Source organism: Rhinopithecus bieti, unplaced genomic scaffold (genome assembly GCF_001698545.2).
Source record: "Rhinopithecus bieti isolate Rb0 unplaced genomic scaffold, ASM169854v2 scaffold_5333, whole genome shotgun sequence".
NCBI classification, from domain to species: domain Eukaryota; kingdom Metazoa; phylum Chordata; class Mammalia; order Primates; family Cercopithecidae; genus Rhinopithecus; species Rhinopithecus bieti.
Window position 1 is genome coordinate 411,399 of NW_016804678.1, and position 18,675 is coordinate 430,073.

Consider the following 18,675-nt stretch of genomic DNA (forward strand, 5'->3'; position numbering starts at 1 on the left):
TTTGCTGTATTGGTACAATGCAATCCTACTATGCAGCAATAATGAAGGATCAGCCCCAGGCACAGGCATCAGCGTGGATGGATTTCACAACCCTGAGCAGAAGCAGCCAGTCCCTGGAGAGTAAGGGCAAATGATTCCATTCCACGAAGGTTCGACAGTAAGAAAAGCCAAGCAAGTTGCTGTTAAAGAATATACACATGGAGGGGGATGTGGTGGCTCATAAAGGAGAACGTCCAGCTTTTACCAACTTCATTGCTGTATCATTGGGATTTTTTACACCCACAACGTATTCGTGCATTTCTTGTCTATTTTTGCAAACAGCATTTTGGAGAGTCTGTGAATCTATGTTTGGGTTTGCAGTTGGTTCACATTGGGGTTGGGTGAAAGCTTGTTGCTATAGGCTGGGCGCAGTGGCTCACTGCGTAATCCCAGCACTTTAGGAAGCTGAGGCGGGCGGATCACGAGGTCAGGAGATCAAGACCATCCTGGCTAACATGGTGAAACCCCATCTCTACCAAAAAAATACAAAATAAAATTAGCCGGGCAAAGTGACGGGCACCTGTAGTCCCAGCTACTTGGGAGGCTGAGGTAGGAGAATGGCGTGAACCCGGGAGGCGGAGCTTGCAGTGAGCCGAGATGGGGCCACTGCACTCCAGCCTGGGCAACAGAGAGAGACTCGTCTCCAAAAGAAAAAAAAAAAAAGGAAAGTATGTTGTTATAAGTTTACCAGGTGCTCTAATTAGCATCCAGTTAGTAACGGGTTTTACAGTAAAGACCTTATTAGAGTTAGGGTGGGCACCTTGGGTTAGGGTTTGGGGAAGATTGGGTTCAAAATGTGAGCCTGAGTCAGGATTTGAAATAAATTTGGATCTGATGAAGCCAAGGCTGGATTTGAAGTGGGGCTGGATTTGAAGTCGGATGTGGTTGTGGGGTGGGGGGGCACCCTTGTAATCCCAGCCCTTTGGGACTTGCCAAGGTGAGAGGATCGCTTGAGCTCAGGAATTCAAGACCGGCCTGGACAACATAGCAAGACACTGTCTCTACAGAAAAAAATACAAAAATTAGCCGGGTGTGGTGGCATGCCTGTTGTGGCTACTTAGGAGGCTAAGGTAGGACAATCGCTTGAGTCATGGAGGTTAAAGCTTCAGTGAGCCGAGATCACACTACTGCACTCCAGCCTGAGCCTGTCTCAAACAAAACAAAACAAAACAAAACAAAACAAAACAAAACAAAACTCAACAAAACTCAATTATGCATAAAATCAGGCTGAAGGTTTGAAATCAGGCAGGGTTAGAAGTGTGAGGGTGGTCCAGGAGTGGTGGCTCAAGCCTGTAATCCCAGCACTTTGGGAGGCCAAGGCAGGCGGATCACCTGAGGTCAGGTGTTCAAGACCAGCCTGGCCAATATGGTTAAACCCAGTCTCTACTAAAAATACAAAAATTAGCTGGACGCGGTGGCGGGCGCCTGTAGTCCCAGCTACTCAGGAGGCTGAGGCTGGAGAATCGCTTGAACCTGGGAAGCGCAGGTTGCACTCCAGCCTGGGGACAGAGCAAGACTGCAAAAAAAAAAAAAAAAAAAAAAAAAAAAAAAAAAAAAAAAAAAAAAAAAATTTGTTAGCATTTTGGCAGAGGCGCTCTGTAGGCTTGGAGGTCCTGCCCAAAATATCTCTGTGGATTCCTGTAGCAACTCAAGGAAGGGACACTGGGGCGTGGGGAGGGGTCTTTGGCCCCTTCGGCGCCCCACCTGCGAGCTAGGAACTGGGGGGAATCGCAGCGGGCGAGCGAGCCCAGGTCGCGGCAGCGCTGTCTGCGCGGTCGTCTTGACGCCTGACCAGGGCCAGTTTTCAACTTGTTTACAAGCCTGCGTCACCGGGAACCTTTCACCGCCGCCTGGGACAAAAGGTTCCTCTTTTGTAAGTCCCTTCTGGGCAGAAAGGGCATTCGCCGCCCGGCGCACTGGCCGGTGCAGGGCGCCACGCCGTGGCGGATGCGGACAGCGCGCAGCCGGTTCGCCAGTCTGCCCCCTAGCGCCCTGCTCTTCCCGCCGCGCGCGTCATCTGCGCATAGCCTCGGCCACCAGCCTCCTTTACATGGTCCACCCACCCACAGCGTCCTGCCGTCCGCGCCCCGCCCACCCACAGGCTCCCCGCAGTCCGCGCCTGGTCCACCCACCCACTCATCTGCGCGTGGCTCAGACAGACATGCACTGTCCACTCCCTCCACAGGAATTTCATCCTTTCATGGAAACAACTTATCCTCGCGTCCACCGTCCACTCCATTCCCCATCCACTGTCCATGGACTCATTTGACAAACTATCTAATGAACACCTTCCGGGTGCTCCGAGTTGCGGTCAGAGTGTCACAGGACACAGATCCCGCCCTCTGGGACCTCCAAGACAGCAGAGGAGACACCAGCAGAGGTCCTCGTGAAGTGACCATGGCTCTGGGGGCACAAAGGGGACGTATCAGCCCACACTTGGGCGCAGGGGTGGTGGGGTTGGGGCTGAGACTGAAAGACTAACTGGGGAAGAGATGGGAGGAGGACAGGGTCCAGGTCCTTGGCAGGGGCTTGGCAGAGGGAAAGGCCTGGAAAATAAGTGGGCTCCAGGCGGAGGGCACCGAGGAGCCCCGGGAAGAGAGGCCAGACCCGAAAGTCCTCGTCAGCAGCGCGACAGAGCGCGGGCATCACCCGGGAGTCACGGTGCCCCCAGCAATTTCTTCTACTTTTCACTGTTTTGTTATTATAGAAGAAATACATGTCTACAACTTCATCGTAAAGAAAAATGAGAGCGAGCAATAGGAAAAAAATAATCAGCCATAATCCCGCCTCGCAGGTATAGTTTTCGGCGTATGTGCACATATGGGGTTTCCCCAGGCATCCACGGAAGAGCGGCGCTCCTGGGCTAGATGAGGGGAGAACCCAGAGCGAGCTGCCTGTCTCAGGGCTTGCAGACACCTGGGTGGGGATGTCATGGAGTGGGTGCTCTGACCAAGCCAGAATCCATTCAGATCACCCCATCCCCTTCCTAACACAACGGATGCCGTCCAGGTACCCACCCTATGGCCCCAGGATGGGGCCTCCCACAGAGTCCCCAGCTTCCACCCCTGACAGCGATTGGTTTAGACATGCAGTTTTTCGGCTATGAGGAGAGGTGTACCGAGGAGCTTCTCATGAGAAATTTCCTTGTAAGTCATTTCTGGTGAAGCTTTCTGTTTCTTGAAGCAAAATACAACCTAAATGATGTCTGAAACTAGTGTAAAGATGACCTTCCCTGGGCTCCTGGGCTAAATCATGCCCTCCTGGGGAGCACACCTAACGCTCACATCTCCTGCCCTTCCTCCTGTGTCTGGATCCCATCCCAGCCTCCTCAGCACCATGGTCCCTCCAGCTTGCCTTCTGCCTCCCCACACCCTCTCCCTCTGTGTGTGTGTCTCTTTCATTTCCTCTATGCCCACAACCTGGTCTAGTCTCAGCCCCTCTTCCCGGTTGACCACAGTCCCCTAACCACCTGGGACCTGCACCCCCCTCCCCCACCGCCTGTGGAGACCATGCCCAGGAGCACATCTGGGACCCAGGCCAGTGCCATGCACCTTTCTCACCCCCCATGCTGCATGCCCCAGCATCCTGCCCTCTGAACTGGGGGTCTGGCTTTAATGACCTAGCCTCCACCAGAGCTGCAGGGAAGACCAGGGTCATTTCCCCAGTCCCACTGTGGGTCTGCACACCCACAAGAGAGCAAGATGGAGCCACTGCCAGGACCCTCGAAAGTGCTGTCCAGGGCACTTTCTCCTCTTCCTCATCACCCATCCATCCATCTCAGTCCCCCAGAAGATCCCGAAACTGCTCACACCAAGGTCAACCGATTTGTTGGCAAATCCAATGAACACTCTTCAGTCCCTCTTGCTTGGCCACTCAAGAGCACTTGGCAGTGTGGACCCCTTTCTTCTTCTCCTTTTGAACATATTTATTGAGATATAATTTACATATCTAAACTTCACCCATTTAAAGTGCATTTACTATATTCAGAGTAAATCTAATGTTCACCATAGTCTAATTTTAGAACATTTTCATCACCCTAAAGAGCAAAATCCCATCTCCATTAGCCACCACTGCCCATTTGCCTGTTTCCCCAATTCCATCTAGGTGCCTCCATAGGATATGTGGTCTCTTGTGACCACATATGAGCCTAGTCTTACTCTGGGCTCCAAAACCTTTTTTTTTTTTTAAATTTCACTAGCAATGTTTCTCTGAGACTGTGATCAAATGTGATATGCCTGGGATGTGGATGCCAAAAGTCATCCCTGTTTTTTTCCAGACTCCAATCAAATTATCTGTCCATCTGAGCTGGCAGGAAAGCAATCTGATTAATGTGATTGCTCACAAAATATAAAAAGCATGCCAAGCTAAAGCACCTGGCACTGGGGGGGGACACATGCCCAGAGAGGGAGGGTGGATGGGGCTTCAGACACTCTTTAAGGACTTTGCAGCTTTCCCCTGAAACATGGTAGACAAAGTCCTGCCAGTCACAACCCATGCAGGGGATCCTAGGGCAGTGTAAGTAGTGCAAAGAGCTCATATCACTGTCCTCCCCGTGGAGAACCCTTGACTCACCATGAAGCACGGTAGACATGGCTGTCATTCTCCATATCCTACCACCTCTCAGCAAAAGGAAAACCCACAAGTGAGAGATCTGGGCATCTAAGGCATTTTACCTTGAAGGTGACCCTCTAATTCTCCCTGGCTGCTGTGCTGCAGAACAACAGTGAGACCAGGTGCTGCAGGAAAGAAACACCAGCTGCTCTCTCAGGCTTTGTCATTCTGGTAGACCTCTGAATACCCTGTCTGGGTACAGGACAACCCTTGGTCCCCTTGGTTTCTGAGTCCCTCCTCCCACGGCAGAAGCCAGAAATCTTGTGTGGAAGGCCCAAGGTGCAAGCAGGCGATCCAGGTGCTGCCTGCCAGTCAGGAGTACAAAGCTGACTTCAGGTCACAGCATGGTCTCTGCCAGAACGCACCTGCCATGGCTTTGGGCTCCGCTCCAGGCTACAACATCTCCCAGCCTGATTCCCTGTCGTCCTACGGAGTCTGGGGGCACCCCCATGTCCTTTTCTCCTTTAACTGGCTATAGTTGCTTTCTGTTGTTTATTCCCAAGGGCCCAGACTGATATACCTTGTTTGAGGAGGAAAATACGAAATCAGATATACAAATTTCTCCTTTAAGAAGACTGTTAGCTTTCCCAAAGTGTTTGATTATGAACATTTTCAAGCTTCAAACATACAGAAATGTTGGAAGGCTTTTAAAGCAGACACCCACATGCCCGCTGCCTGGGCTGGACAGCTCACAGGCCACTACAATTCACCACACAGCCAGCCAGCCACCATCGCTCCACCAATCACCCATCTGATTTTAAAAATTAGCTTTCAATGAGCAAATGATATTTCTAGTTGGATCTGTTAGGCTAAGACTAAAAGTTCCAAATCAGGTCACGTTTTCTGGGTGTTTTCTTTCTAACCTTGTAAGCTACCAAGAGCAAAAACAAAGGCCAGAACACACAAACTGACTAGAGAACTTGCCTTTATTATGAAGTACACCTTTGGACTTGTGGGGTTTTTTTCCCCCAAAGCTTGTGCATCACTGTCTGGGATAACTGCATAAAATGGTAGGACGATTCCTGGCGAGAGGCAGCGTGTTCTAGGTAAGAGCAGAGCTGCAATCCACTGCCTCACTGTGTCCCTGCTCTGTCCACACGGCAACTCATGCAAAGGTAGGGTGATCATATGGATGAAATGGGTGGATTGGTGTCAAGCGCGTGGAACAGCAACTGGCACATAGAAAACACTCTGTAGGGTTCATGGGGAGATTCACTACAGTTCATAAACTGATCTGTTGATAACAATGAATGGGCAGGAGCCTGGGTACCTTTGTTCTCTTTGGGTCACTTTATGTTCTAGCTTCCTAAAAGCCTCATTAGAACACCTTGTGTTTAGATAAACCATTTCAAAAACACTTGCTTTTCTACTTGAGTCACCAGTTCATGAAGTGCTTCTTGCGGTCTGCTGAAACCTAAATCGGAGGCACAGCTTTTTGTTCTGCTTTGATGGTTTGTAGGGAAATAAGGCTGCAGAGGTAGGCTGGGGCCGGGTCATTGAGGTCTTTGAATGTCAGTGTAAGGAGCCTCTCTCCTAAGGGTAAAGGGACCACTTGTCTTTCAGCATATTTGACACTAGCAGCTGTAACAAACACACACGTGCACACATGCACACACACACTACACGTGCACATATGTGCACATGCACAAATCACATATGTGGCTTAACACAATACCACGTTCTTCCTCCCTTGTGCAAAGCCCACTGTCGATATTGCAAGTTGAGACACTATTCTACCAGCGAAGATTCAGGGATCCCTGCTCCTTCCATCTTGCTAGCTCCTCCTCACTCCCACTCCTAGCTCCAGTGGAGTTCCTGTTGTGGATGTGGTCTTCCCACCCACTACACCGGCCTTAGGCAGAGCCTGGCACAGCTGGGATCCTCACTGGGACTACATTGCTGGGCTGCAGACTGCTCCAGAGTCCCTCCAGAAACCCCTAAATGTCCCCAAAAAGATGAGTCCCTGACTGTGCTCTCAGCTCTAAGTAGCCTTTGTCAATCTCTCAATCCCCATAGACACTGGGAAAATCTAGGAATATGTTCAGAACTCAAAGAGGGGTCTCCTGCTGCTGCTTTTTGTGGGGAGGCAGGATCCCTGAGCAAGGGGACCGGACACCCAGGTGCACCTGGCTGCAAGCAGCTGGTGGATCTGGACGCTCAAAACTTGCCTTGGTCTCCATGGCCTCATCCTCTCGCTTGTCCCACTATGATGGGTCTCGCTCGCTCGGTGGAGCAGTGGCTTTCCAACCCTAGCCAGCACTGGGGTCCCCCGTGGACTTGTCAGGACACAGATTGCTGGGCTCCACCCCGAGTTTCTGATTCTGGGGTGAGGACTGAAAACTTGCTTTTCTAACGAGTTTTTTGATGCCCCTTGAGAAAGTGCGATCCCTCCCCAGGAAAGAACCAGGGCTATTTTTGTTCCAAAAGCATCCATCCTGCGCGCCCTCTTCAGTGCTTGGCACGTGGTGAATAAATCAATCAGGATGAAAGAAAGGAGCCGGCCCAAGTGCGGAGTGATGAATGAACCTCAGAGGAAGAAACCCGCGTTCACCAGGCCCCGGGCTTGGGCCAGGCGCTGTCCTGGCGGCGTCAGGGAGGACATCGTGCCGGGAGCTCGGACCCGGCAGCTGTGCCCCGCGCCCTGCCTGTCCAGCCGCCCGCTGGCCCAGCCCTCACGCGCCCAGCTTCCGCGGCCTTTGTGGCGTCACAACCAGCCTGAAGAATGGTTGCCTTGGAGACGTAAACCCAAGAGCCCTGCTCCTGGAGCTGAGAACTGCAGCGCGGAGGCTTCGGAGTGAGCCCAGGCAGTTGGGGCCGGTGGGTGCGCGCGGGGCCCGGGTAGAGAGAGCGCGCGGGGTCCGTGAGGGCGCGTGGGGGCGGCGGCAGAGGTGCGAAACCAGGGCCCGAGGGGCGCGCGTGGCCGGGAGCGGACCTCTCACGCGCCCCTCGCAAGGCGCCTTGCAAGGCTCCCCGCCCTCTGCTCGCATGACACTTGCTTGAAACACAACCATCTACCATCCATCCCATCTGTCCTACCATCCCTGTGCACCTTGCTGTGTGGCCCGGGGCCTGGCAGAGCGCAGGTGTTAGGAGGAGACCCTGCGAACCCCAGGCTCACCCAATAGGGGGATGTAGCAGGAATGCGGCGGGAATGGCACAAGCCTAGAGCCCTGGGCCCCTTCCAGAGGCAGCCCCTCCTGACTGTGACTGTGGATACCTTGCTGAATCTCTGCTTCCTCCCCTGCAAAATGAAAATTCATTCAACGGATGAAGTTAAGGAGTGCCAAGGGTATGTCAGGAGCTTGGATGAGCAGAAAAAAACCCCTGTTCTCATGGAGCTCACATTTTAGGGGGAAATAGACAATGAACAGATATTTCAAGTGATAATCAGATAGTGGGAATTGCAGAGAAGAAAATAAAGGCCACACGGGGGTGGGGAGGAAGAAACCACTTTGGATGGGATGGTGAGAGGTCTCTCTAAAGAGGTGACATTTGAGCTTGGAATTGAAGAGAGGGGAGCCCACCACCCCCATCTGGGTATGGGAGAATATTTTTTTGGCTGAGGAGGCCGAAAATGCAAACCCTTGAGGCCAAGACTGATGTGTTCTAAGCACAGAAAAAGTAGGCAGCTAGAGCCAGGTCCAGGAGAGAAGAGTGGACCCTCAGGTGGGAGATGCAGGGAGCAGGCAGGTGTCCCCATACGGTGAGCCCTCAACAAATGCCGGTGGCTGTCAGCCACCCAGGGGAAGGGAGCTCTGGGCTTAGGGACCACCAGACTTAAGCACTGTGTCACTCCCCAGGTGAGGATCTCCGTTAGAAGAGGAGAAGCCTTGCATCAACCTCTTGGGCCTCAGCCAAGATGTCTGAGACACTGTCCAATATAGTCTCCAAGAACATGACCAATGACAGTAAGTACTGGGCCAGGGTGGGCACTCTCAGAGGTCAGGGGCAGCCTCGGAACCTTTCCAGCTCCCTCACGGGTTAAGATGGCTCTAAACAAAGCACTAGGCAGGAGTCATAGATCTGCCCATTTCCCTTGAGACAATGCATGTGGGTTCCCTGCAGCTGCTGTAACAAAGCTCCACCACAAACTGGGGAGTTGAAGCCACAGACATTTGTTTTCTCAAGCTCTAGGGGCTGGATGTCTGAGATCAAGTTGCCCACAAGGCCAGGTCCCTGCAAGGGCTCTGAGCAAGAACCCATTCCAGGCCTCTCTCCCAGCTTCCGGTGCTTTGCAGGCAATCCTTGGTGCTCTTTGACTTGTAGAGGCATCACTCCCATCTCAGCCTTCCTGCCCAGGTGGTATTCTGCCTGTGCGTGTCTGTGTCCAAATTTCCCCATTTTACAGGGACCCCATCACATTGGATTGGAGGCCCACCCCGCTCCAGAATGGCCTCAGCTTAGTGAATTACAGCTGCAAAGTCCTTATTTCCAAACAAGATCACATTCTGACACAGTGGGGGTTGGGACTTCCACATATGAATTGGGATGACACAATTCAACCTACAACAGACCATGAGGAATATGTCACCGTGAAGGTGAGCTTCTCTCAGCACCCCTCTGACCACAAATGCCAGGTTGGGCTCCAAGGAGGTGGTCAGCTGGCACTATTCCCTGGATGAAACTTGCCTGCCCTGGGGAATTGCATGCATTTGCCAGGCTCTCACACAGGGTGGCGCTGAGGGAGGCTGCCCAGGCCCACCAGGGGCCTTCAGCTCTTCTATTGGAATTGAATTTGGTTTTGACCAGGCATAGTATTTCATGGCTCAAAATTCAAAAGTGTGTAAAAGTCCCTCATTGTCAAAAGCCCCTCCCACCCTGTCAAAGGCACCCAGTGCCCTCTCCTTAGAGGTAGCCAGTGTCACCTGTCTCTTCTAGGCTACCAGCTCAGTGCACTTATAGGCAAATATGTGTAGATGGGATTTGTTCTTTTCTTACACAGAGACCGCACAATGAAAACCCTGTCTGCACCTTAATTTTTAAAATTAACCCACACATTGTGGAGACTGTTCCTGATCAACACATCAAGAGTTCCCTTATACTTTTTGTGCTTTTGAGCAGAATAGTAATCTTTCAGTATGGCTCTATCATAATTTATTAACCAATTAGCTTGTTTCAGAAAGTGTGCTGCTGTAAACAGTGACTTTCACCATTACACTTACGCATGCACATGCTCTCTCGTTGTCTTTTTTTGCTCCAGAGTAAATTTTAAAATGAAAAAAGGCTAGAATAGGGTTTTTATTTTCAAAAAAACATGGCTTTAAGATGTTTATAGATAACAAATTAACTCTCAGTACGCCCATAAAACAATGCAGATAATTATGCTACCACAAGACAGTTGAAGGACATGTAAACTATATTGATTTGTTTATTGGTATGAGGGGGAGTGCCTACCTGGGGTACCCTGTGACCCTGTGGCATTGGTAGTCCCTCGAGATTGATTGAGGGCCTGTGCATTTGTGAGAAAACCATGCCAGACAGGCAGAGCCAGGATTGGCACCCAGGGCCAGGGGTCTCAGATTTGGGTGGGTCAGGGAGTTTGGCATGGGCAAGGTGTGCAGGGGACCTGGCCAGGGGGTCCAGTCTGGAAGACTGCTGAGCTCTGTGTCCTGGGGTCAGCTGCAGGAGCTGGGACAAAGGTAGGGCAGAATGACACTGAGCCACCTGGAGTGAGAGGTTTGGGGATGCTGAGCCAAGCACAGATAGAATCCCAGCCTTAGCCACCAGGCCCGGGGCAGGGGCCTGAAGGGCAAGTGGGGAAAGGGCATTATAGGTGGCCAGCCAGGCCCAAAGGCCCTGAGGTGGGAGAGGGCGTGGCGTGTTCAAGGGAGAGACAGGAGGCCAACATGGGCCAACTGGGTAGGGCCTGTGGCCCAGGAGGACTATTGGCCTCTGCCCAGATGACGGGAAGGATTTAAGAGGGAGACTGCTCAGTGTCTAGCTTTACGACTTTCGTGATAAAAGCCAGCAGAGGGGCTGGTTTGGCCACAGCCTCCCTTGAGACCTTGAGCAAGGCCTCGCCCCTGAAGCAGAGGATGGAGGGCACCTGATGGAAACCCTGGCCAGGCTGAAGAGTCAGGGAAAGCCAGAGTGGACCATAGGCCTCCCCATCAGGGCAGGCAGGGGTGGGGGCTGCAGGAGTGCCCAGAGCTCTGGCCCTGTACCCTCAGCACCCAGCCCAGTGAGGGGCGAGTTCCAGGAGAGGGGCCTGCAGCTGGTCCCTCTGGGCCAGAACCCTGCCCATGCCTCACTGTGGGGAGTTTGTTCCTTGAGCAGCCAAATATATTTCCCAAGACACCAGGCTCCAGGTACAAGACTCCAAGAGGAGCGGGTTGGGAGAGGCTTGCCCCTGCTGAAGGAGCCGTGCTCACATGCATCAGATCAGGATGCCCTGCAGGCTCTTGCTGCTGCTTCTCAAGTCCACGTCCCCCACAATGGGAGCATTCAGGAAGGGCATGGGATCTAGAGAGGTTGTTAAACCCAGATGGCCAGGCCGTCCCCCTGCCAGTTCTGGCTATGAGGGATGCGAAGGGCTGGAGGCAGGAGTTTAATTTGCCAGTGTGGAGAAACATGGTCTTCAGCAATCTAACCTTCATCTTGGGACATCCGAAGCCTGGCCTGGTGGCCTCGTGGGCAGAGTGAGCCGTCCACACATGCAGCCCACATCAGGCCACGCAGGGACCCACAGTCATTTCACTAATATTTATGGAGCACCTACTGTGTGTCAGGCACTGTGCTGGGCTAGGGCACAGAGGACCATGAGATGGAGGCGCCTGCTCTCTGAGCATTTAGGAGAGTGCAGCAAACAGCTCTCACCTTCACTGGCCAGGCCTGCTTCACTCCCACTCAGTATCTTGGCACTGCTGTGTCCTCTACAGGGAATGCTCTTCCGGATTTTCCTGGGACTCCCTCCCTCATGCCCCACAGGAGCTCACTTAGATGTCAGCTCCACAGGGGGCCTCCCCTAAACAAGGTAAAACGCGGTGCCCCGCCTGTCCTACGTCCCTCATTGCTGTTCCCTGTTTCATTTTCTCAGTGGCACGTTCTACCCTCTGGCGTCTTGACCCTTCCTCACTTATGTTGCTTACTGCCTCACTCCCATCCAGCAGGGGCATTTGTCCCCCCAGAGCCTGGCACATCACAGGCCTCAGTCAAAACCTGTTAGCCTACAAGCTCTCTCCCTCTAAGATCAGTAGCAAAACAGTGAAGCCCACATTCACCACCACTGTTCAACATTGCTCTAGAAGATCTAGCCAGGGTCATTAGGCAAGAAAAAGAAAAAAAGAAGTAAAAGATCCAGATTGAAAAGGAGGTAGTAAAACTATTCACAGATGACACAATCCTATATATAGAAAATCTCAAAGAATCTACAAGAAAGTTGCTAGAGTAAATGAATGAACTCAGCAAAGTTGCAGGTTACAAGACCAACACAGAAAAACCAGTTTGTCTCTGTTTACCAGCAATGAACAGCCCATAAAAGAAATGGAGCAAGCAACTCATTGACAACAGGGGTGACATCATGGCAGAGTAGGAAGCTCCAGGAATCCCTTCCCTGAAACAATTGTGCTGGTGTGAATTATCAGAAGCAACTATTCTGAAACTCTGGAGTTTAGTGAAATGCTTGCAGCTTGCAGGGAAGATCTTGATGAGGAGGCTGGGACATTTTAGTGAATTTTTAGCATTTTCTGGAGCGGCTCTACCAGCCTCCAGCCTGCAGCAGGCAGCAGGGAGAAGGTGGCCTGCATTCTCGGTACAGCTTGCTGGTGCCAGGGTGGGAAATAAGGATCTTGTCCTCCAAAAGTCAGGCTGTGTGCTTGATTGCTGACCATGGCTTGCTTCTGAGGGGCCCACTCAGTGGCTGACCATTGTTCCAACTCCACAGGCTAAAGCAACCTCCTGGCCCTGTTGGTCAAGGGCTGTCCTTCCCCACCCCCTCCACCCTTGAGAGAGCTAGACTTTTATCTGAGATTAGCTCACATTTAGAAATCTTTGACAAATGATTAATATCAAGAATATAGAAAGAAATCCTAACACTCAACAACAACAACAAAAAGCAAACAACCCAATTCAAAACTGGGCAAAGGACTTGAATGATAATTCTCAAGATACGATACGCAAATGACCTACAAGCAGGAAAAAAGATACTCAACATCATCAGTCATTAAGGGAATGCGAATCAAAGCCAAAATGAGATACTACCTCACACCCATTAGGATGGCTACTATCAAAAAATAAAAACAAAAATAACAGGTGTTGGCAAGGATGTGGAGAAAATGAAACCCTTTTACATGTTGGTGAAAGTGTAAAATGATTCAGCCACTGAGAAGAATAGGCAGTTCCTCAAAAATTTAAACATTATTAACATGTGATCCAGCAATTCTACTTCTAGATATGTACCTAAAAGAACAGAAATCAGGAATTCAGCTATTAGCACATGCATGTTCACAGCAGCATTATTCACAAGAGCCAAGTGGTGGAAGCTGCCTGAGTAGCCATCAGTGGAGGAACAGATACAGAAAATGTGGTCCATCCGTGCAAAGGAGTGCTATTTAGCCTCAAAAAGGAAGGGAATTCTGATACACGCTACAACACAAATGAGCCTGGGAAACCTTATACTGGGTAAAATTAGCCAGACACGAAAAGACAAATACTGTATGATTCCGCTCATATAAGTTAGTGGAGCAGTTAGAGTCATAGAGACAAAAGGTGGAACGGAGGCCACCAGGGCTGGGGAGGGAGGATGGGGAGTTGTTTAATGCACACAGAGTTTCAGTTTGGGGTGATGAAAAGTTTTGAAATAGGTATTGGTTGTGGTTGTACAACATTGTGAATGTAATTAATGCTATTGAGTTGTACACCTAAAACCAATTAAAATAGCAAATTTTATGTTATATATATTTTACCATACTAAAAAGGTTTTAATGGCATAAAATGGCAAATCATATCTATATATATGTGTATATATATATAGTATGTATGTTACTGCAATCAAAAAATATGTTCTTAAAAATGTATTAAATAAGTGAAGTAAACAACTAAATAGACAGGATGGTTCCCAGCAGTGCTGAAATAGGAGGCTGATTCAGTGATTGTGGTGGAGAGCATTTAGACAGGGGGATCAGGAAGGCTTCCTGGAGGAGGTGACATTTGAGCAGAGATGGGGAATGATGGAGAGAGTGTCCTGAGAGAGGGAGCAGCAGGTGGGAGGAGGAGGGGATGGAGGGAGGTGTGGCTGTGCCCAGCTGCAGGGGAGGACACTGACCTGTGAATGGGGATGAGATGTGGCCCAATTCTGTGGAGAGCATCCCTGCCAAACCCTGGTCCTTCTGTGGCTCCCAATGGCCTCATCCCTCTGCTCCCCAGTGTCACACCCTACCAGCCATGCTGGCCCCAGTGGCTCCTCTTCAGCTCTGCCTGCAGCCTTTGCCTCCATGACCCCACGATGTCACCACACTCCCCTTGGGGCTCTGCTCTGATGGTGCATCCTCCGTGGGCTCCCTGGTTGCCCCAGCCACTGGAATATCTCTCACTTCTCTTTATTTTGTTTGCTTGTTGCCTGTTCAGAAGGTGGACTCCAGGAAGGCAGGCATGGCACCTCCTTCAGGGCGGCATCCCCAGCCACACCTGACCCTGAGAAAGTGCCCACAGCTGTGGCTGGGTGGATGCTGAGTGAGCACGCATCACCCTGTGCCCCAGCCCAGAGACAGCCAGAGTCCTTCCATCACTGTGCCCAGGCGCTGCTCTGCAGCCCCTGGTGGGCACTCCTAGGAGACCTGGCCACCGTCTGGCACCATCACTAACCCAGTCTTGGGAGTGGTGAGGGATGGGACAGACATGGCTCCTGCTGGTTTAAAACACAGGTTTTATTATTGCTCAGTGTGGTGAGGCCAACAGAGCAGGAGATGACTGCCACTGGATAAATGGCTGCTTACTCACAGATCCCTAGGACAGAGTGGGTGCACCACGCAGGGCTGTGTGGGGGAAGCTGCGGGGTCAGCCGGGAAGCTGAGGGAGAGGGGGATGTGGTCAGGAGCCTCCACTATGGAATCACAGGAAGGAAGCAGGTGAGGGAGCAGGTATAGGACTGATTTGCAAGAATAGTTTTGGGGTTCGCCGGGCGCGGTGGCTCAAGTCTGTAATCCCAGCACTTTGGAAGCCTGAGATGGGCGGATCACAAGGTCAGGAGATCGAGACCATCCTGGCTAACCCGGTGAAACCCCGTCTCTACTAAAAAATACAAAAAACTAGCCGGGCGAGGTGGTGGGCGCCTATAGTCCCAGCTACTCGGGAGGCTGAGGCAGGAGAATGGCATGAACCTGAAAGGCGGAGCTTGCAGTGAGCTGAGATCCGGCCACTGCACTCCAGTTTGGGTGACAGAGCGAGACTCTGTCTCAAAAAAAAAAAAAAAAAAAAAAAGAATAGTTTTGGGGTTCTAGGGCACAGGGCTGCCCCTGGTTGTCTGGTGCTGGCTCTTGGGGCAGAGGGCAGGGATCAGTGGTCTTGAGAGTGAGAGACTGATAGAAACTTTGGCTGGGATGTGGGCTCTGGATTGGGTGGTTTGCATTTGAAAGGTGTGCTCTGGGCAAGTCATTTTCTATCTCCAGGGATTGGCTAATCCTAGCGGGAGGGGAGGGAAGGGAAGGTCCTCTAGGCTCAGGAAGGCCCCAGAGGTCAAAGCATCTAACTGAGAAGGTAAAAGGCATGGTTAATATGCCTGCCCTCCAGGAGTTTACTGCCTGGGTGGTCGGGGGTGGGGGGTGCAGTCCAGACTTGCTGTGGGAGTCCAGGTAGGGGCAATCACAGAGAACCAGCAAATAGGGTGCAGGTGGCAGGGGTGGCTGGGTCCAGAGCTCCTCAGGAGAGAGTCTGTGAAATCTGGCGACTGACTGAGATCAGGTATGGAATGAGGAAGAAGAGGGTGTAGGGGATGCCTTGTCTCCTCAGTGACACCTGTGCATCACAGTGCTGTTTGCTGAGATGGCCAAGGCCAGGGGTGGAGCAGGTTCCGCAGGAGGGGGAAGTCAGGAGCTCAGATGGCGATGTGTGGGTGTCAGTGTCCAGTGGGAAACTCCCAGCCGAGACTCTGAAGAGGCTGCTGTGGATGGAGGCCCAGAGGTCAGGAGAGTGGGTGGAAGCATGAGGGCATCAGCAAATCCGCTGGGGCTGCAACTGAAGCCATGGGCACTGGTGAGGCGTCTAGGAGGAAAGGAGAGAGAATGGCCTAGGACACAGCCCAAAAGACTCTGATGGATAGACGATACAGGGACCTTCCGATGTTCGGAACTCATGTCACATGAATGGAGTGCCCAGTCGGGTGTATTTCATCTTTTTTTTTTTTTTTTTCTGAGACAGGGTCTCACTCTGTCACCCAGGCAGGAGTGCAGCGGTGCAGTCTCGGCTCACTGCAGTCTCCACCTCACGGGTTCAAGTGATCTTCCCGCCTCAGCCTCCAGAGTAGCTAGGATTACAGGTGCACCATCATGCCTGGCTAATTATTGTATTTTTAGTACAGATAGGGTTTTGCCATATTGGCCAGGCTGTTGTTGGACTCCTGGCCTCAAGTAATCTGCCCGCCTCGGCCTCCCAAAGTGCTGGGATTACAGGCGTGAACCACCGCACCTGGCCTATTTTACCCTTTTTTATGAGAAAGTTTCACAACCAGTTCATTCTTTTCCTATTTCTCCTGAATTATTATAAAAGTAGACTTACACCTTAATAGAGACTTTTTAAGTTAAAAAAATTAAATCATGTTAAAATACTAGAAGAAAACACAATATTTTTTCTAAAAAATATTTAAACTTCAGCGGCAGAATGCCTTTCTAAACAAGACACTAAACCCCAAAGCATTTCTTTAAGTGAAAGTTAAATTTTCATACAAGGAAAATGAATGATAAAGTCAAATTGCCTGAAGGAGAATTATTTTCAGCATATCTGACAAATGAGCCAGTGTCCATCAATATAATAGATGAAGGTTCTCAAGAATCAGCTAGAAACTAGAACATTTCAGTAGAGAAATGGGCAAAGGATACTAACAGAATGAGGCAAGAAGATGGATAATTAACATCCGAAAAGACACACAGTTTCTTCCGAATTAAGAAATGCAAATGAAAGCTGAGATGTCCTTTGTGACCTGTTAGAGTGACAGAGTTTCCGGTGTAGGGAAAGCAGTCCCACTAAAGTTGGTGATGGGAGAGTATCAAGCTAAAATAACCAAAAGAGTCAGAATCAGGTTTAGAGTTTCTCCAAGCACAAAGTTGAGGACAGGTCACCCAGTAATCAGAGATCCAGAGAATGAAAGTCCATGTTCCAAAGTGTAGAAGTTTGAGATTGTTTACCTAGACAAAGCTTTGGGAAGTTTAGCAGAATTTCAGCATCCTTCTATGGAAGGCTGCATGCACATTGCAAGGATCTGACTTGCTAAGGGATCCTTTTCTCTCTGGACAGGTATATTTATCATTCCACACTGCAGATGCAACTGTCTTGGGGTCCTGGGTGCCATCTGCTCTGAATTAGGTATGGGACAATAAAGAGGCAGTTAATCTGTAACAAAGTCTAGTGATTGGAAGCGGGAGTTCTGGTGTCCAGTCTCTCCCGGTCATTCACAGAGCAGGAACAATGAGGTTTTGTTTCTGAGATGGTCTCGCTCTGTCGCCCAGGCTGGAGTGCAGTGGTGCAATCTCGACTCACTGCAACCTCCGGAGGAGGGTTACTCCCTAAGAAGCAGAACTGCAAACAGGTTATGTACGTCAGGTGCCAGGGCTTAACTTCCTCCTTGGCCTAATAAATTTAGAGCATTCTAAAATTTTATTTTATAAGAGTAACCATTACAAAACTTCGGAAATTGCAAAAGATGATTGAAAAAAAACCCCAGTGTCCTCTGAGGGACTTGGCTAAGTATGGATGAGACTTGTGTGTGAACAGATGAACTTTCTTTTTTTTCTTTTTTTTTTTTTTGAGACAGAGTCTCTCTCTGTCACCCAGGCTAGAGTGCAGTGGCACGATCTTGACTCACTGCAACCTCCACCTCCTGGGTTCAAGTGATTCTCCTGCCTCAGCTTTCCGAGTAGCTGGGATTATAGGCATGCACCACCACGCCTGGTTTATTTTTGTATTTTTAGTAGAGACAGGGTTTCACCATGTTGGTCAGGCTGGTCTCAAACTCCTGACCTTGTGATCCACCCGCCTTGGCCTCCCAAAGTGCTGGGATTACAGGCATGAGCCACTGCACCAGCCACAGATGAACTTTCTTTCAAGTCTTAGAACTGTGATAAAATACACATAACATTGACCATCTTAACTATATTTAAATGTATGGTTCAGTGGCATTGAGCACATTCACATTGCTGTGCGACCATCACCACCATCTATCTCAGAACTCTTCTCATCGCCAGACGGAACCTCCACCCCCACTGAACACTAGCTCCCCATTCCCCTCCCCTAGCCCTGGTGACCACTGTTCTACTTAGTCTCTTCTAGGGACCTCCTGTGAGTGGCGGCATACAGCATTTGTCCTTTGGGGCTTGTTTCACTAAGTGTAATGCCTTAAGGTTCATTTCTGTTTTTGTGTGTAAGCAGATGAGTTTTTTAGTGAAAAAGCAAGGGCATATAAGTGTATGTTCTTTTGCCAAAGAAACAGGCAAAAAAACAGTGCATAAAATACTTCTAGTCAGATCTGCAAAAATCTTGGCCGGGCACAGTGGCTCACACCTATAATCCCAGAACTTTGGGAGGCCAAGGCAGGTGGATCACCTGAGGTCAGGAGTTCGAGACCAACCTGGCCAACATAGTGAAACCCCATATCTACAAAAAATACAAAAATAAGCTGGGCGTGGTGGTGCACACCTGTAGTCCCAGCTACTTGGGAGGCTGAGGCAGAAGAATCGCTTGAACCTGGGAGGCAGAGGTTGCAGTGAGCTGAGATCGTGCTACTGCACTCCAGTCTGGACAACAGAGCAAGCTGCCATCTCAAAATAAATAAATAAATAAATAAATAAATAAATAAATAAATAAAATGTATATAGGTAT

At 50.4% G+C, this 18,675-nt stretch overlaps 1 protein-coding gene across 5 annotated transcripts in view; it reads left to right on the forward strand.

The window, feature by feature from the left end:
- The first annotated feature begins 7,386 nt into the window (after positions 1–7,386).
- The window catches only part of CFAP100 (cilia and flagella associated protein 100), a 42,635-nt gene continuing 31,346 nt past the window's right edge, over positions 7,387–18,675 (forward strand). For 2 of the 5 annotated variants that reach the window (XM_017869891.1, XM_017869896.1), the window contains exons 1-2: positions 7,438–7,939; positions 8,451–8,558. In XM_017869891.1, coding sequence (XP_017725380.1) covers positions 8,510–8,558 — 49 coding nt within the window. In that variant the 5' untranslated portion in view covers positions 7,438–7,939; positions 8,451–8,509. Of the gene's footprint in view, positions 7,940–8,450; positions 8,559–18,675 lie in introns of all 5 variants that reach the window. The other 3 variants (XM_017869894.1, XM_017869892.1, XM_017869893.1) reach the window with 3 other exon arrangements.